Source organism: Odontesthes bonariensis, chromosome 3, assembly GCF_027942865.1.
Source record: "Odontesthes bonariensis isolate fOdoBon6 chromosome 3, fOdoBon6.hap1, whole genome shotgun sequence".
Taxonomy (NCBI): Eukaryota; Metazoa; Chordata; class Actinopteri; order Atheriniformes; family Atherinopsidae; genus Odontesthes; species Odontesthes bonariensis.
The window spans coordinates 27,348,811-27,362,729 of NC_134508.1; the positions used below are offsets into that span (position 1 = coordinate 27,348,811).

General features: G+C 39.3%; 1 protein-coding gene across 1 annotated transcript in view; it reads right to left on the bottom strand.

The window, feature by feature from the left end:
* Positions 1–1,969: 1,969 nt before the first annotated feature.
* syn2b (synapsin IIb) overlaps positions 1,970–13,919 on the bottom strand; it is an 87,900-nt gene continuing 75,950 nt past the window's right edge. The window contains exons 7-13 of the mRNA XM_075461371.1: positions 13,355–13,497; positions 12,490–12,564; positions 11,326–11,428; positions 8,542–8,718; positions 8,254–8,320; positions 4,103–4,997; positions 1,970–3,797 (exon numbers count right to left, since the gene is read on the bottom strand). Of these exons, the coding sequence (XP_075317486.1) occupies positions 3,644–3,797; positions 4,103–4,997; positions 8,254–8,320; positions 8,542–8,718; positions 11,326–11,428; positions 12,490–12,564; positions 13,355–13,497 (1,614 nt within the window). The 3' untranslated portion in view covers positions 1,970–3,643. The remainder of the gene's footprint in view (positions 3,798–4,102; positions 4,998–8,253; positions 8,321–8,541; positions 8,719–11,325; positions 11,429–12,489; positions 12,565–13,354; positions 13,498–13,919) is intronic.

Here is a 13,919-nt window from a genome sequence, read left to right on the forward strand (position 1 = left end):
GAAGCACATGTGGAAATTGCTCGTCCCCCACTTCGAAGTCACACTTTTGCCAAAGTGTGACTTTAAAGTTGCACCTCTGTCAGTTGTGTCTAAGGGCAGGATGTTGAATAGGAGTACAATAAGCAAATACATGATTAGATAAAAAGTTAGAAGAAACAGTCATGACATGGACATTAGGGGAAAACAATTAATGATTTTGATTAAAAATGATGGATGTGTCTATGTGTTTAAAATTCTGAGGATGGCAGTGTTTCACTGCAACAAAAAACTTTTTTACTGTTAATGCCAACAACACCTTATAACCTATTCCAACGGGTCATTATAATGATATCCAGTGGTTGTGTCAGAATAGCTCATTTAAGATATTGAGAGTCTAGAATAAACAGTTCTCTCTCTGTGCAGGAAAGAAAAAAAACAATGGCTAAAATTCAATGTACACAGTATATACTGCCATCTGCTGGTCTTTTTAAGGTACTATCATCATCATAAAGCAAAAGACTAAGGAATTTTTTTTTACAATAATTGACACGCTTGAAAGGGGCTTTTTTTAAACCACTGTTCAATAGGCTGATTTTTCCAATATCAGTGTTTTATGATCCTCTATCTCACCAGTTAAAAGTAGCACTGAGCCTCATAACTACAGGCAGCAGCTTATTACCGTTTGAAGGGTTGTTTTTGCTGTGACAAGCTGTGATATTGACAAATTGTACTTGTATGTAGTATTTCAGACTGTTTTCTCAGGTTATTCATCACTTATCTTCCCTGCTGAAGAAACTAACGTGTCATTGACCTGTGAACGTTTTGCAGGCACACAAATAAAAAAGAGAATTTTCCAATAAAAAGCATGTGATGACATCAATGGGAGCACTTTTTTTTTCTTTTTTTTTTTTTTTTTTTACCATCAAGGACAATCTCTACTGTCTATTGAAAAAAATCTAAAATACAACATGAAATTGTTGTCAGAAGTTCCCAAATTTACTAATCATGGTCTGAATTTTTCACTTATTTGGATTCATAGTTTTAGTGATAAAATGAAGTACTGCAGACATTATCACACTTATACATACTTTTATCTTTTACATCCTTCAAACAATGTACAGTCACTGACCAGCAGGTTCTGGGGTAAATTTGTGAGCATTTTCTGTGATAAGTATCACTTAAATTCATGAAAGGATTCAACTTTCTGGTGACACAATCCATGTCAGGAATACTGTACCTCTGAGTCTATTTCTGCATGATACTACTGCAATGATAAGGTGCCCCCTTTCTTTTGGGAATCTCCGTTTGAAGGGCTAGATGACCACTGCTCCTTGATCCTCAAAAGAAGGGGACACCTCATCCCGGCAAAACGGAGGACAGGAGGGCCACGATGGAGGATTGGGATTGTCCCAAGCGATTGGGAAGATGGCAAGGCCAGAGAATCATCAGAGAGGAGGTCGGGCCTTGACCTCTAATCAAAATCTTTCCTCAGCTGTTTCATAGTTATTTTTATTCTTTTCATTGCAAAACTGCGGTACTTTCTAATTCCTGTGAGGTTTTTTTTTGCGATGCAATTTCAGCATCTGTGCCAGCTGCTGTAGACGCTGTCGTCTGTTGTCTATAAAGATTGAAGAGGAACTCCAGCTATTAAGCAATGTATTTTCAGGGACTTGTGAAAGAGATAGTTCTCGATTTTAAAAAAACAAAACAAAAAAGACCGCTGTAAGAGCAGTATAGTTTATATTAAGTTCCCGAAATTCTTGAACCCTGTATTAGAAGTTTTAGACCCTTGTTGTCTTAGACTCTCCCTAACTGGTAAACGCCATTTTTTCTGTGAAAGTGTTATAGTCTTTGAATGCTGCTCCAAAGCAATGGAGGACATTAAAAAACTGCTGGCTGATGGTTTAGAAACCGAGGTGCACTTCAAAAAGATGACATTTCTCAGACAAAATGCAAAGTCATCACCCTGAATCTCAGTGACTCTGTGGAATGATGGAAGTACATCTTTATTCACTTTTATATGTACAGGAAAAAAATAAAAGACATTATCAGTCACCAGGTCATGCAAAGCGCTATTGCATTACAAATAAAAAACACATTACAAAACAAACAATATATACTCTACCATGAATATGGAGCCTCAAAAATAAATAGAATCAATATATTTCAAAAAATAAATTTCTGGGATGGCACTTATACAAATACGATAAGCTAGAATTTACTTTCAACAGGTTAATGGAGATGGATAAGCTGACTGTTTTATTTTTTTTAAACACACACTGTACAGGTATGAATTTGAACCGCAGCAGTTCATCGACCAGTGAAAGTAGAGGATGCATTCCAGGTTTTGCGGGTTAAGGGCAACCTTGAAAGTCACCACTGACAGGAATGAAACAATAGGGTTTTAACAGAAACACAGATCCTGTATGTATGATAATATCTATATTTACATTAGGGTGACAGCACTCAACAATCACGTCGAGGTGTTATTGCACTACTGTCTCAATGTCTTTTCATGAGAATAATCAACAAATTACAATACTGTTGATAGATCTACACAGATGTGAAACAAGAAATCACCTGTCACAGCTACAGACTACATTACTGTTTGAAATGAATTCATTCACTGTCTAAGACTCATTATAGTCAGTAAGCAACCTGCTCCAAAATACTTAAAACCAGTCTTGCACTTATCAGTTAACTAATTCAAAGTAAAGTAAATGAATACATTCCAGGTTGTGACCCAGGTCTGTACAGCTGACGAACGTAGCTGTGACCTGAAAACATGTTCACAATAAGGCTACAACATCTAGCGAGGAAAGAGGCAACAAAGGGTAAAACTCAAACACTGATAAAGCACCCATCTGTTCCAAAAGTCACACTGAGCCACTTGGAGGAGCCATGCACAACTAGTGAACACAGATGAACATATACGTATCTGTAACTCCCTCACAAAACAATTATCTTCAAGGCTTTTAAAACAGAATGGGACAGCAAGGATGAGCCCAGTAGTCAGCAGCCAAGGACCATAGACAATACAACTGGAAATACACAAGAACAAACCCTTTAAAGACTTTTTTCTTATACTCACTCACTGACAACATTGATTCACTGTTGGGGAAATCAGCTAATGTCAAATATCTGTATAGTTAAAGTTTGTATAAATCCAGCCACTAAATGAAAGAGTTATGTCACTGACAAAAGCTAATTTAAAAAGTGCTGTTATATCTTTTCTTTAATTGGCTTATCTCCCTTTATAGTTGATATGTTTTATGTACTATGTATGTATATATAATGTATGTACATGCCATCTTTAATCTTGAATAATATAGTTTCCATATACTTTTTGATAGGGCTATTAAGTTTGCTCTGGGAAAAATAAAGATATTTTTATTCTCATCTATTCTACAATGTCTTATTTCAATTTATATCAATGACGTAACTCCTTCAAACCAATTAGTTATTAACCGAACATCCTACCCAGCAGGCCTCACTGTTACTTACGCAGGGAAGCTGAAGAGGGACCAGAACACAGAGAATACAGTATAGTAAACACACAAACTTTAATCTCAGACGGATTCACATTTAATGTCAATCAAGACATCTGGCCACTGGTAAACAGGGGGCCAGCATCAACAAGGGGCTGACTATGGTTCAGTTATGTCTAGTCAGAAAAAATGCTGGCGAAGGACTTCCGAAGGTTACGAATGGTCTCGGCCTTAGCTTCCTCTTGGCTGTCGCCCCCAGAGCCTGAGACCCCACGGAAGAAAGAGGAGTCGCTGAAGGCATTGAAGGCATTGGTCAGGGACTGGGACTTACTGGGAAGGGGAATAGAAAGGAACACAAAGGGAAGAGAACAAGGAGAAGGAATTATAGAATAGAGGAGGGAAGGAGGGGAAAATGGTATGTAAACATCAATTAAATGAAAGGTGTAAATGAGGAGGAAAGGGCCACAAAGTCACAGGAGAAGTGTTTAAATAAAAATATCTTTTTTATATGCAGAAATTCTATTATTACTTCATGTATTAGGTCTTCGAAATGTTGATCATAAATGATGATCCTACTGCAGAATAACAATTGATTTAGGCTCCTAAAACACAATGCACGATAATGTAACTCTTACTTCAGCAGAGGATGGGTCTTTGGCTGAGGCTGCTCCTCCACAGAAGCCTGGGCCTCAGTGGGATCTGCAGCTGCTTCAACTGGAGCAGGCTCAGGGGTTTGGGAAGGAGAGGCTGGCTTTGCCTGAAACTGAGGCTGAGCTGTAGCTGGAGACTGGACGTTTGGTGGGGACTGGCTGGTTTTGGCTGGGGACTGAACCTGTGATGGGGCAGGAGCTGGGGCCGTATCTGAAGCCTCAGCAGCGGGCTGGGGCTGGGGTTTGGGTGAAGCTTTTGGAGGAGGTGGGGTTTGTGGTTTTGGCTGAAGCAGGGGTTTGGAATTTCTGCGTGCAGGAGGGATGGGCTTTGCAGGTGGTGTGGGTTTTGGGGGCAGATCTTTCGGTTTACCAGGTACTGCTGATGGGGAGCCCTGAGGTTGGGGTTTGGGCTGCTCTGTGGTGGCAGCAGAGACTGGAGGCGGAGCAGAGGCAGGAGGGGTACCTGGAGCTGGGGTTGCTGCTTTATTCAGGGGAGAACCTGGAGCTGCTGCTGCTGCTGATGATTTAGCTGGAGGAGATGCTGGAGCTGCTGTTGCTTTAGCTGGGATAGATGCTGGAGCTGTGGCTGCTGCAGCTTTAGCAGGAGATGATGGTGAAGCTTTGGCTTGGGCTGAGCTGGAAGCAGAATCTGGTGCTGACTTTGTGACAGATGGGGCTCTTGTCATTGGGGGAGGCCTCTGTACTGGAGGCTTTGCGACTGAGGTGGCCTTCTGGACTGGGCTTGGTTTCTGAGCCTGGGCTGGTTTCTGAGTTGGACCTGGACTAACTTTCTGGGCCTGATTGGGCTTTGGCGCTGATTCAGATGCTCTTTTAGCTGATTCTGCTGATGTGTCCACACTCTGCATTTTCATTGGTGCACCTAAAATATTGAGATAGAGGGCAGCATATTAAACCACAGCTCCAGAACAAACAGCTAATGGATAGGCACCTATATTTAATAATCTAGCACTTATTGTTTAAGTACAGCTGATAGAAAACTAGGCATCCTTAACATTTGACAAAGACCAAAGCAGAACATGACACGGATAATAAGCTTCAGGATACACATGCCCATTCACACAATGACCTTTCACATTCATAGAAATCCTTTGCAACTGATCACTAAGAAAAGATTGGCAAAAAAAAGCAGGCTCTGAATGTCTGGACTATGATGACCAGCAGAGGGTAGCAGATAAGCATTTTTTATAGGAAGGAATAGTGACACATCATGCCAAGTGTTAGTTGCTTTTGTGTACAGGAACTTGTGTGATCAAAAAGAGTTAGAGATGAGAATAAAAGAAATCAAACAAACTACAGAGGAGAAGTGAAAAAATATAGACTCAGTGACTCAAACACAAGCAGCAAAGCAACCTGACAAGCAGCACAAAGAATTAAGAGATAACACATGCGAAGCGAGAAGCGCCTGAACAGGGATGAGTTTCCAGTGACTGATGATTCACTTTCCTGGTTACAGGAATTATGGTTTGGCATATAATTATGTCTAAAAGCCTCTTTGGAGATGGCTTGTGAAATATTTATTCATACAATTACTATAATATTGTATATCCTTTTCAGCTAATTTGATCATTACAAAAGCTTCATGAAAATTCATCCCGGATGTTTTCATAGAATAGTTGCTATCAGGCAGCTAGATAACTATGAGTCTTACGTTTGGTTAGGGATTGTCATTAAGCATCCCAAAGGGTGCTTGGGACTCACGGCGCATAAAACCAAAGGAAATAACATTTGTACAAGCATAATTTGTAAAGGATGACACAAAAAGGATTTGGTTGGATACAAACCTCGAATTAGACATAATTAGTTTGATTAGAGATTTACTTATCTCCCAGTCTTGTTTTTCGCTTGAGTGAGTGCGTTATCTGATAGGAAATGTAAGCCATGCAAGTAAACAACCTGGTTCTGTCTTTGATCTAAACAAAATCCCTTGAATCTCCTTACTGAAGAGAAGAGTAAAACAGCGTCATCATATATATAGACGTGTGAGGATCAAATATCAGTAATTCAATGGTCTGGATCCAAGCAAATAAAGAATGATAAGGCAGGGAAAGAAAAATATGCTTATCTTCAATAAAACTTTAATTAATGACTTGCCCAGGCTTCATAATAACCAAGAAAAACAAGTATTGTGCATCACAAAAGCCATTTAGTTCATAATTTCTTACAAAAAAAAAGACCTTTCTCCACAAAACATTCAAATATTTCATAATGCAGTTTGACAGAAGAAAATAAATGTGTTTACTAGAAACTACAAAACAATGTATAGGACTTAAAGATGATGAAATGGAATTCAAGCTTTTACCAAAAAATTAGCCCCAGTAGCCCCCGGGAACAAAATATTTTACATTCCTTTGAACAATGTTTACAGAAATGTATTTATCCATAAATACGTTTTTTGTTTCCCACTACTGCATTATTTGTCACAGTGTTGAATGACAGTCACTGAAAGGCAGTGTTATTAATGCAAGATTAAAATAAATCAAACTGAAATCCCATTTGCACAACTTAATACACTAAACAAACAGAACTGCCTTAAGACATAGAAAATCTGCCATTTTTAAATCGAGTTTGACGCCACACAAAGTGCATGCATTCGCCACGTCCATGCAAACTAAGAAACCCGAATAAACAAACATGCAAAGTCACATTTACTGATGAACACAACAACTGCAACAATAATGGCTTTACTAATTAACCACATTATGCCACTGCTTTTAGTAGGCACACTTAGCTTTAAAAAAAATCAGCCCAACATCAGCACAAATATCTCCACAAACAAGCTTAAGTACTGACGGCACAGTCACAATTTTACTGAAGGTGCTCGCTTGCTTGGTGCACTGAACAGAATATTTTGTTAATTCAAGTGATTGCCACAAGTTAAACAGAGACAAGGCCATAGTTTAAACAGACAGCAAAGGTCCCTGTCTGCTCTTGGACACAAAATACAGCTGCTGTCAACACACAACTGAAGCCAATGATGCTACAATGTCAGTTTAGTATTTTGGGGCAATAATGACGGACACTGCTACCTTCAGGGAGGAGAAACAAGTAGGCAAACAAAAGCACACTGGTCTTACTCATGAGGACATTTTGGGAAATACTATTTTTTTTTCAAAATCATTGAACATGAGAAGATTATTAGAATTGTCATGTAGTATCTTTAAAGTAAACATAAAGGGACATGCAGCCGGTTATTAGCTGAGCTTAGATGAAAGTCAGAGAACAGGTGAAAAACAGCTGCCGTGCCTCTGTCCAAAGGTAACAACATCTGCCCACTCGCACATCTAATTTTCTCTTATCAGCAGACAGTCTTTGTTTGTTTGATTCATATGAAATGAGCTTGGCTGAAAAACAATGCGGCATGTAAAGCTTCTTGAGTTTTAAAGGTATCTGTAAGTTGATTTTGTTACTTTTCGTGGAGCCAGGCTTGCCTTTCATCATATCTAGACTTTGTGCTGAGCTCAGGTAACCAGCTGCACAGATAGTTATGTTGAGCTTTGATTGATTGATCATTGTGTCAGTACCCGAATCACAAAGAGCCCCCACTGTTGCTAAGAAAAATGGCCAACACTGCCACAAGCATGTACACTCTCTGTCTGTGTTGGTCTGAAGCTGTTAGTGGTGTTGTTTTGAGTTTCTGCATGTACTTCAAACAATGCCAACTGAAGTTAAAAGAATGTATCTTCAGTTCTATAAGCGTCGGGTTTTAATAGATTTCTAATCAACTGAAATTTGAAATTACTGATACACTGAAAAGAGGGCCGACAACAGGAGGTGAAGGTTTGTACAACCTTTTTTTTACAACAGTTCGGATTGAGACTACACACAGAGGGGCAGAGCAATGAACATGTAAAAACAGGAGACAGTTCAAAAGCTAGGAATTGTCTCACATTATTTTAGCTAGCAGTAAAACTTTTCCCAGTGAGTTTTTCCTTTTATGGCAGTACTCGGGTTGATAGGGAAGGTTTTACATTTCTCAGCAAATGGGTGCGTGATTTTCAGAGAATTCTTTTCAGATATAAGAGCGACTCGTCAAATGATTTATTAGGGCAGTGTATCCTAGACCTGCTTCGGCCCTACAGCTGCAGCACTTTTACAGTGGACAGTGTTCAGACAACCTTGAGGTTGAGGGCGTTGGCCTGTGGTCCTGTTTGGATCAGCCAGTCCTTCTTTAAGGGCAGCACTCTGGTAGACACAGCGAGGAGTCGGGAAAGGACAAAACAAAAAAGAGACAAGCATGAGTTAGTGGTGAGCTGGGAGGAATTGTTTTCCTCTTAGACATTAAATGTGTCATTATTTGTCCTGAGGATGAATTAAAGCACATAATTGAATAACATTACATTTGATGTGGCCCATTGTAAATATGAATGCAATGAGTGCAACAGAACGTGTCATTCAGGTGTCACCTGTTGGGGCTGCACAGTTGTTGGCTTTGGGCCTTGAGGGGAGCGGGCAGGTGAGCGGGAGGCACTAGATGACCTGGCAGTCAGCGCTTGGTTCATCTTAGCCAGCACCACCTCTGAAATGAGCTGGCGGTCCTCTGCCTGGTGATCACCAATCAGCTGCATAGATGAGCCCACAACCTGGATATGAGGACACAAGCAATGTAAAAGAAAACATGTGCTTTTAATATTAAATTACAAAGTTAGGACATATAAGTTCATTAATACAATGATAAAAAAAAATCTAATCTTTTCACTAGTGTCTTCTTTCAGATTCAGAATTATTGTCATAATGGAGGGTTTTTGTTAATATTTTCACAGATCAACAAGGTTTTATCAGGACTACAATTTATTTCTATTTGCTGAATACAGGTAAATATATCAACAAGATATTTTTGGCAAGTGATTGGGCAGAGATTTCATAATAATCCATCAGCTTTTGTAATTCAAGTGGTCTTAGAGCAAACTGGAAATCTGCATTTGATTTTGATTCTGTTTTCAGGCTCTTGAAAATATAAAGGGCAACATAATTCCTGAAGACAGTAGGACATGAAAGACAGATGGGATAAACATTGTATCCAGGAGAATGGAGTTCAAGTCCGGCTGCTGGTGACCTAGTGAAGCTCAGTCTTGTTTTGTGGGAAGAGTTTAGGACAGCCAGAGAAGAGAAGGGAGAGCTTCAGGAGGAGGGCTATTTTTGTGCCGTTCCCGTATTTACCCCAACAACAGGATATTCTCTAAGCAGTCAAACATCATCATAATGAAATGTAATTCAGTGGAGGCGACTCATAAAGGCACAATTTTATATCTTTCCCATTTAGTGTCTAATTTACCTTCCACCAAAATACAGATTTTAACAGGTGGGCTGCTTAAAAGTTTAACTTCAGTGTTAGGAAAAAAGGCCAGACACCACAGTGACTCTGTAGGTGTCATTGTGGCTCTTGTATAATCTCCCTCCTTTTCCCCCTTTGCTAAAAATGCAACGTCTTTGCAGCTGTGGGGAGAGCAGGGCCTTGACACTGCTCGAACCACATATTGTTTAGGAGCAGAATGAACTCTGTCTTGACAATGACAAGGATGTAGTAGCATTCTCAGACAGCAGGTGCCGGATAGAGATTGGGTTTGGGCCACAAACACACAGAATGATTTCAAGAGATATAAGAAGATCTCACAAACTAAGATTAAGTCATTGGGAATTTCTATGCATGCTGCCATGTACATGTCTCTATGTCCTTCTGATCAATAAATTCCCCATAAGAGGCTGGAAAGGTGAGTCTGACTACTCTTTTCTCCACAACACAGCTAACTGTCCAAACTATTTACTTTATTTTTTTTATTTTACAAACAAACCCCAGTACCTAGTTCCACTCTTATTTGTCGGACTACTTAATCCATGTCGTCTCATCCTTTCATTCATGCTTACATGTTTAACGGGATTTAAACTCATTCCTGTTGACCAACCTGCTATCTTTCACCACTGGATTGTTTGCTAGTTCCAGCCCATATCGAATAACAAACTTGTTTCCTGACTTTTTAACAGCAAGCTCTCTTTAACCATTCTCGCAGTACTGCATTCTACATTTTGGTCCAGCTATTTATTGCCAGCTACTAAAACGTTAAAAGAAAATTTGACTCAGCATTTTCCACAGATGGGATCTCTTGAGTTGACCTACGTCATTAAGTGGCTCTGTGCTTGCTGCCAAAATGGAACCAGGGAGAAAAGAAAGTCTCTCTACAACACTTTAGGCAGACTAGTACAAACTGTGGCTTGTCAAGCTTCATCATAAGCTGGTGGAAATTTACTAACTTTTCCTTTGAGGCTTTTGTCCCTGCTCAGTAGCTCTCTGTCCTTTCAAAGCAGTCCTGCTACTGCCCATTATTGGCCATGCTCCCTATATTTCTCATTTCTAGAGCTCATCTTCCACCACTCTGGCGACAAGTCTTGTGACTATACTTCCAACCACCCTAGCAGTCATCCAGTCATACCTTCACATACACTGCTTGATGTCTTCCTTCTTTGTCCTATCAGGTCTCCCTCTTTGAACCTGAATCTTCAGAGTCTTGTCTAGTTGTGCCATCAGACTCCCACAGTCCTTACCATGTGCCTCAATTGGACATTTTCCCTTTATTACAATGTTAAGAAGAGTGATTGCACACATTCAATCCACAAATTTCCTTGAAATGCTCCATTTGCTCTTCATTTTTCAGTGGCTGGGGTTCGGCAGTTGAAACATTTTCCATATGGAGACTTTACCACAAACTGTTTCATTTTAAGGAAAGGGATTATTAGAGGAGAGCTCATTTCTACCACTGTAGTCATGACTAAAGACTATGAAACATAATATGAATATGCTGAAAGACACTGTGTGAAAAACAAATACATAGAGAGAGTAAAGCAGAGCTGAGGACTGACACATTAACAGGCTTATAAAAAAAGTTCTGAAATACATGGGCAATACAGAATATCCACACCTACCCTTTAAATGTTGCCAGACAAACTCATCTTGTGAATTCAAGTCAGATTAGATAAGATAGACAATGTAAGGCCCTAGGAATTTAAATTAGGCCAGATTTACTAAGTTTGAAAACCGAGGGACTCCAATGCAACTCCTACAGTGTCAACATGTTGAAAAAAAAAGGCAGGAGTGAAGAGATACACAACAAAGATGGCAGCTCAATGAGTAATCAACAGTTTTATCCATTTGAAACATTTTTGAGTTTCTTACGACTTCATGCTTTCATTCTCACCTCTGTGATGTAGTCGTTTCCGTCCTTGCCACATATGGCTTTGACAGCACAGATATCCAGACTTCCAAAGATCTCTGAGCAGGTATCAACCCACAGTTTGTATCTGTCGCAAAGAGAATAAATGGTGGAAAGGAAAGAAAAAACCCTAATAACCTGTTGTCTGTGTGGTACCTTTGTTTTTGCTTTGCTGCATGGAACAGTACTGAGAATGAAGACAGAACATGTTCTTCCATACGGTTAGCTAAGAAAATATTTGCTTTTGCACATTACTTCATCAATAATATTGACTTGTGTATTACTCAGGCACAATACATGGGTGCAACTGTTGCTTTTAAGGGCATTCATCCTGCAAGTGAACCAGATCTTGTCTGGCTCCAGGCTCTGTTTGCCGTCAGGGAGACTGCGCACAATCAAACTACAGCCAAAACAGATTAATGCTCACTCTAAGAGTAATGTCACTGGACTAGCACAGGTAATCTACTCTTCTCCACAGGGTCAGATTTAACAGACAGTTTCAGTTCCTATCTTAAAGTCTGTGTTACGTCTGTATATGTCAGAGTGCAGAGGCCTTGCTGAATTACGGCTTGCTGGGTTTTTATCAGGATGGATGAGACTGACTTTGAGTTAAAACATCTATGTTTTTTTTGGTCTAGTTGTGGCTTGTGTATGTTTTGTAAGGCTAATTATTAGAAAATTGAGAAAAATCAGTCACTATGTATAAAAGCAAATGAACTACTTTGGTATTGTTTCCTATACATGTTTACCTATTTAGAACATCTTCATTAGTGCCTCGTGCAGTACAGCAGGTGAGTACACTATCATTTTTCTGAAGTGACAGGTCCAAAATACATGTTGTAAAAAAAGGATCTTTAACCAAGTATTTTATCCATTACTCTGGCATTTTCTTAAGGAAAAAGTACTCATTCATGAACCAAAGTCACTCCAGGTCACTTCAACCTCACTCCAGCCACAGTAAAATAACAATAATTTATGAAAAACATAAGCACAGTGCATAATCATTCCACAAAAAATATTTCAGCCAGGTTTCAGCTAAATGAATCTGCTATGAGAGTGCATTATGACTAACAGTGATGGAACACGACAGGAGTGACATGTGTGGCACCAGAGCAGCTGATGCATCACTAATACAGAGACAGTGCTCACTTGTCAGTCATGGCTACTTGTTCCAACATGGCAGATCCGGTGTTGCTTTTCCAATTACCAGAGATGGATGTTCGCCTGGAAAAGAGCAGGAAATTGTGCGTTAAACTATTATAGACACAACCCTTCACTTTAAAAATCTTCAATAAAGTTAATTTATAACAAACTGTGGGAGACAAGCTTGTAGCAGGAAGGTTCTGCACAGTAATGAGCACAGCTGCGGGTCATCAGGCTAAATAGCATAATGACATGTAGTCTAGTTATAGCTTAAATGCTATGGCCAATTATTGAATCTCTTTTTAACTTTACAACATAGATATTTTTTTAGTGGTTGTACTGGATGAAATTTAGAGAGCCAATGGTTCAAAATCAAAGGAACATTTTAACTACTGTGTCAGAGACCAATATGAAAAATGAGCAATTCATGTGGTCAAGCTTTTTTTTATGTATTTTGGCTTTTGCAATGTACAAGAAACACAAACAAAGTGAAATAATTTGGTTATGGGGTTAGGGTTAGTTTTTTTTTTGTTTTTTTTGCCTATCGTGATCAAACATGTCTCCGACTGTCACTAGATAGACCAAGTAGCATTGAGTTCGAGTTTATGATAGCACTCACAGACTGCAGAAACAGCCAAATCAACAGTAGGTGGCAGTAGCTACGACTAACAAGAAAAGAAAAGAGGCTAACTTATCATCGAATCCAGTTGGCTTCAATATGCTATCAACCAATGCAGTCAATAATTTATTTGGTTGCCAGCGTTGGCTTGATGTTCGCCGGCCTAGAGATGACAGTGGCGAGCTGAGCGAATATGTTATCTTATCAATATCATATTTTGTCACTTATTAAGTGACAAGGACACACACTTACATGTAAGCTTTGTAGTCAGATCCAATTTTCTGGACCCTGATGTCGTACTTGGCGTCTACAAATGGCTCTGTGGTGCAGTACGTCTGAGTGATGGCCACCACACTTGCAATGTCCTGGAAGTCACTCACATTGTCCACTTTGACCTGCAGAATTACACATGCAGAAACATGGTATATTTTCGAAGCATAGAAGCAGTTTTATCTTTGCAATTTAAATGTAATCATTACCTGTATTCTAGGTTTATAAGCATGCATAAGAGAGCAATGCAATCTGCATTATCTGAGTGTGTGAGTCCAGGTTTGAGAGCTTTGATTTGGTACTATTTGGTCAGACGAACACGTTTACATGCATTTCAAAAGTCAGGTTTCGACCTGACTAATATGATCATTTGTCATGTAAATGTGCCAGACTTTTTTTTTAATAATTTGTTTGTTAGAAAATGTTAAATCAGTGTCACAAGAGAAGGAATTACAATATACATTTCCTACATTACCCTCCCCTCCCCATTGGCCTGTACTTATAGTTTTACCCAAGCAAACCTAAGCATTTTATAGTCTATATAATG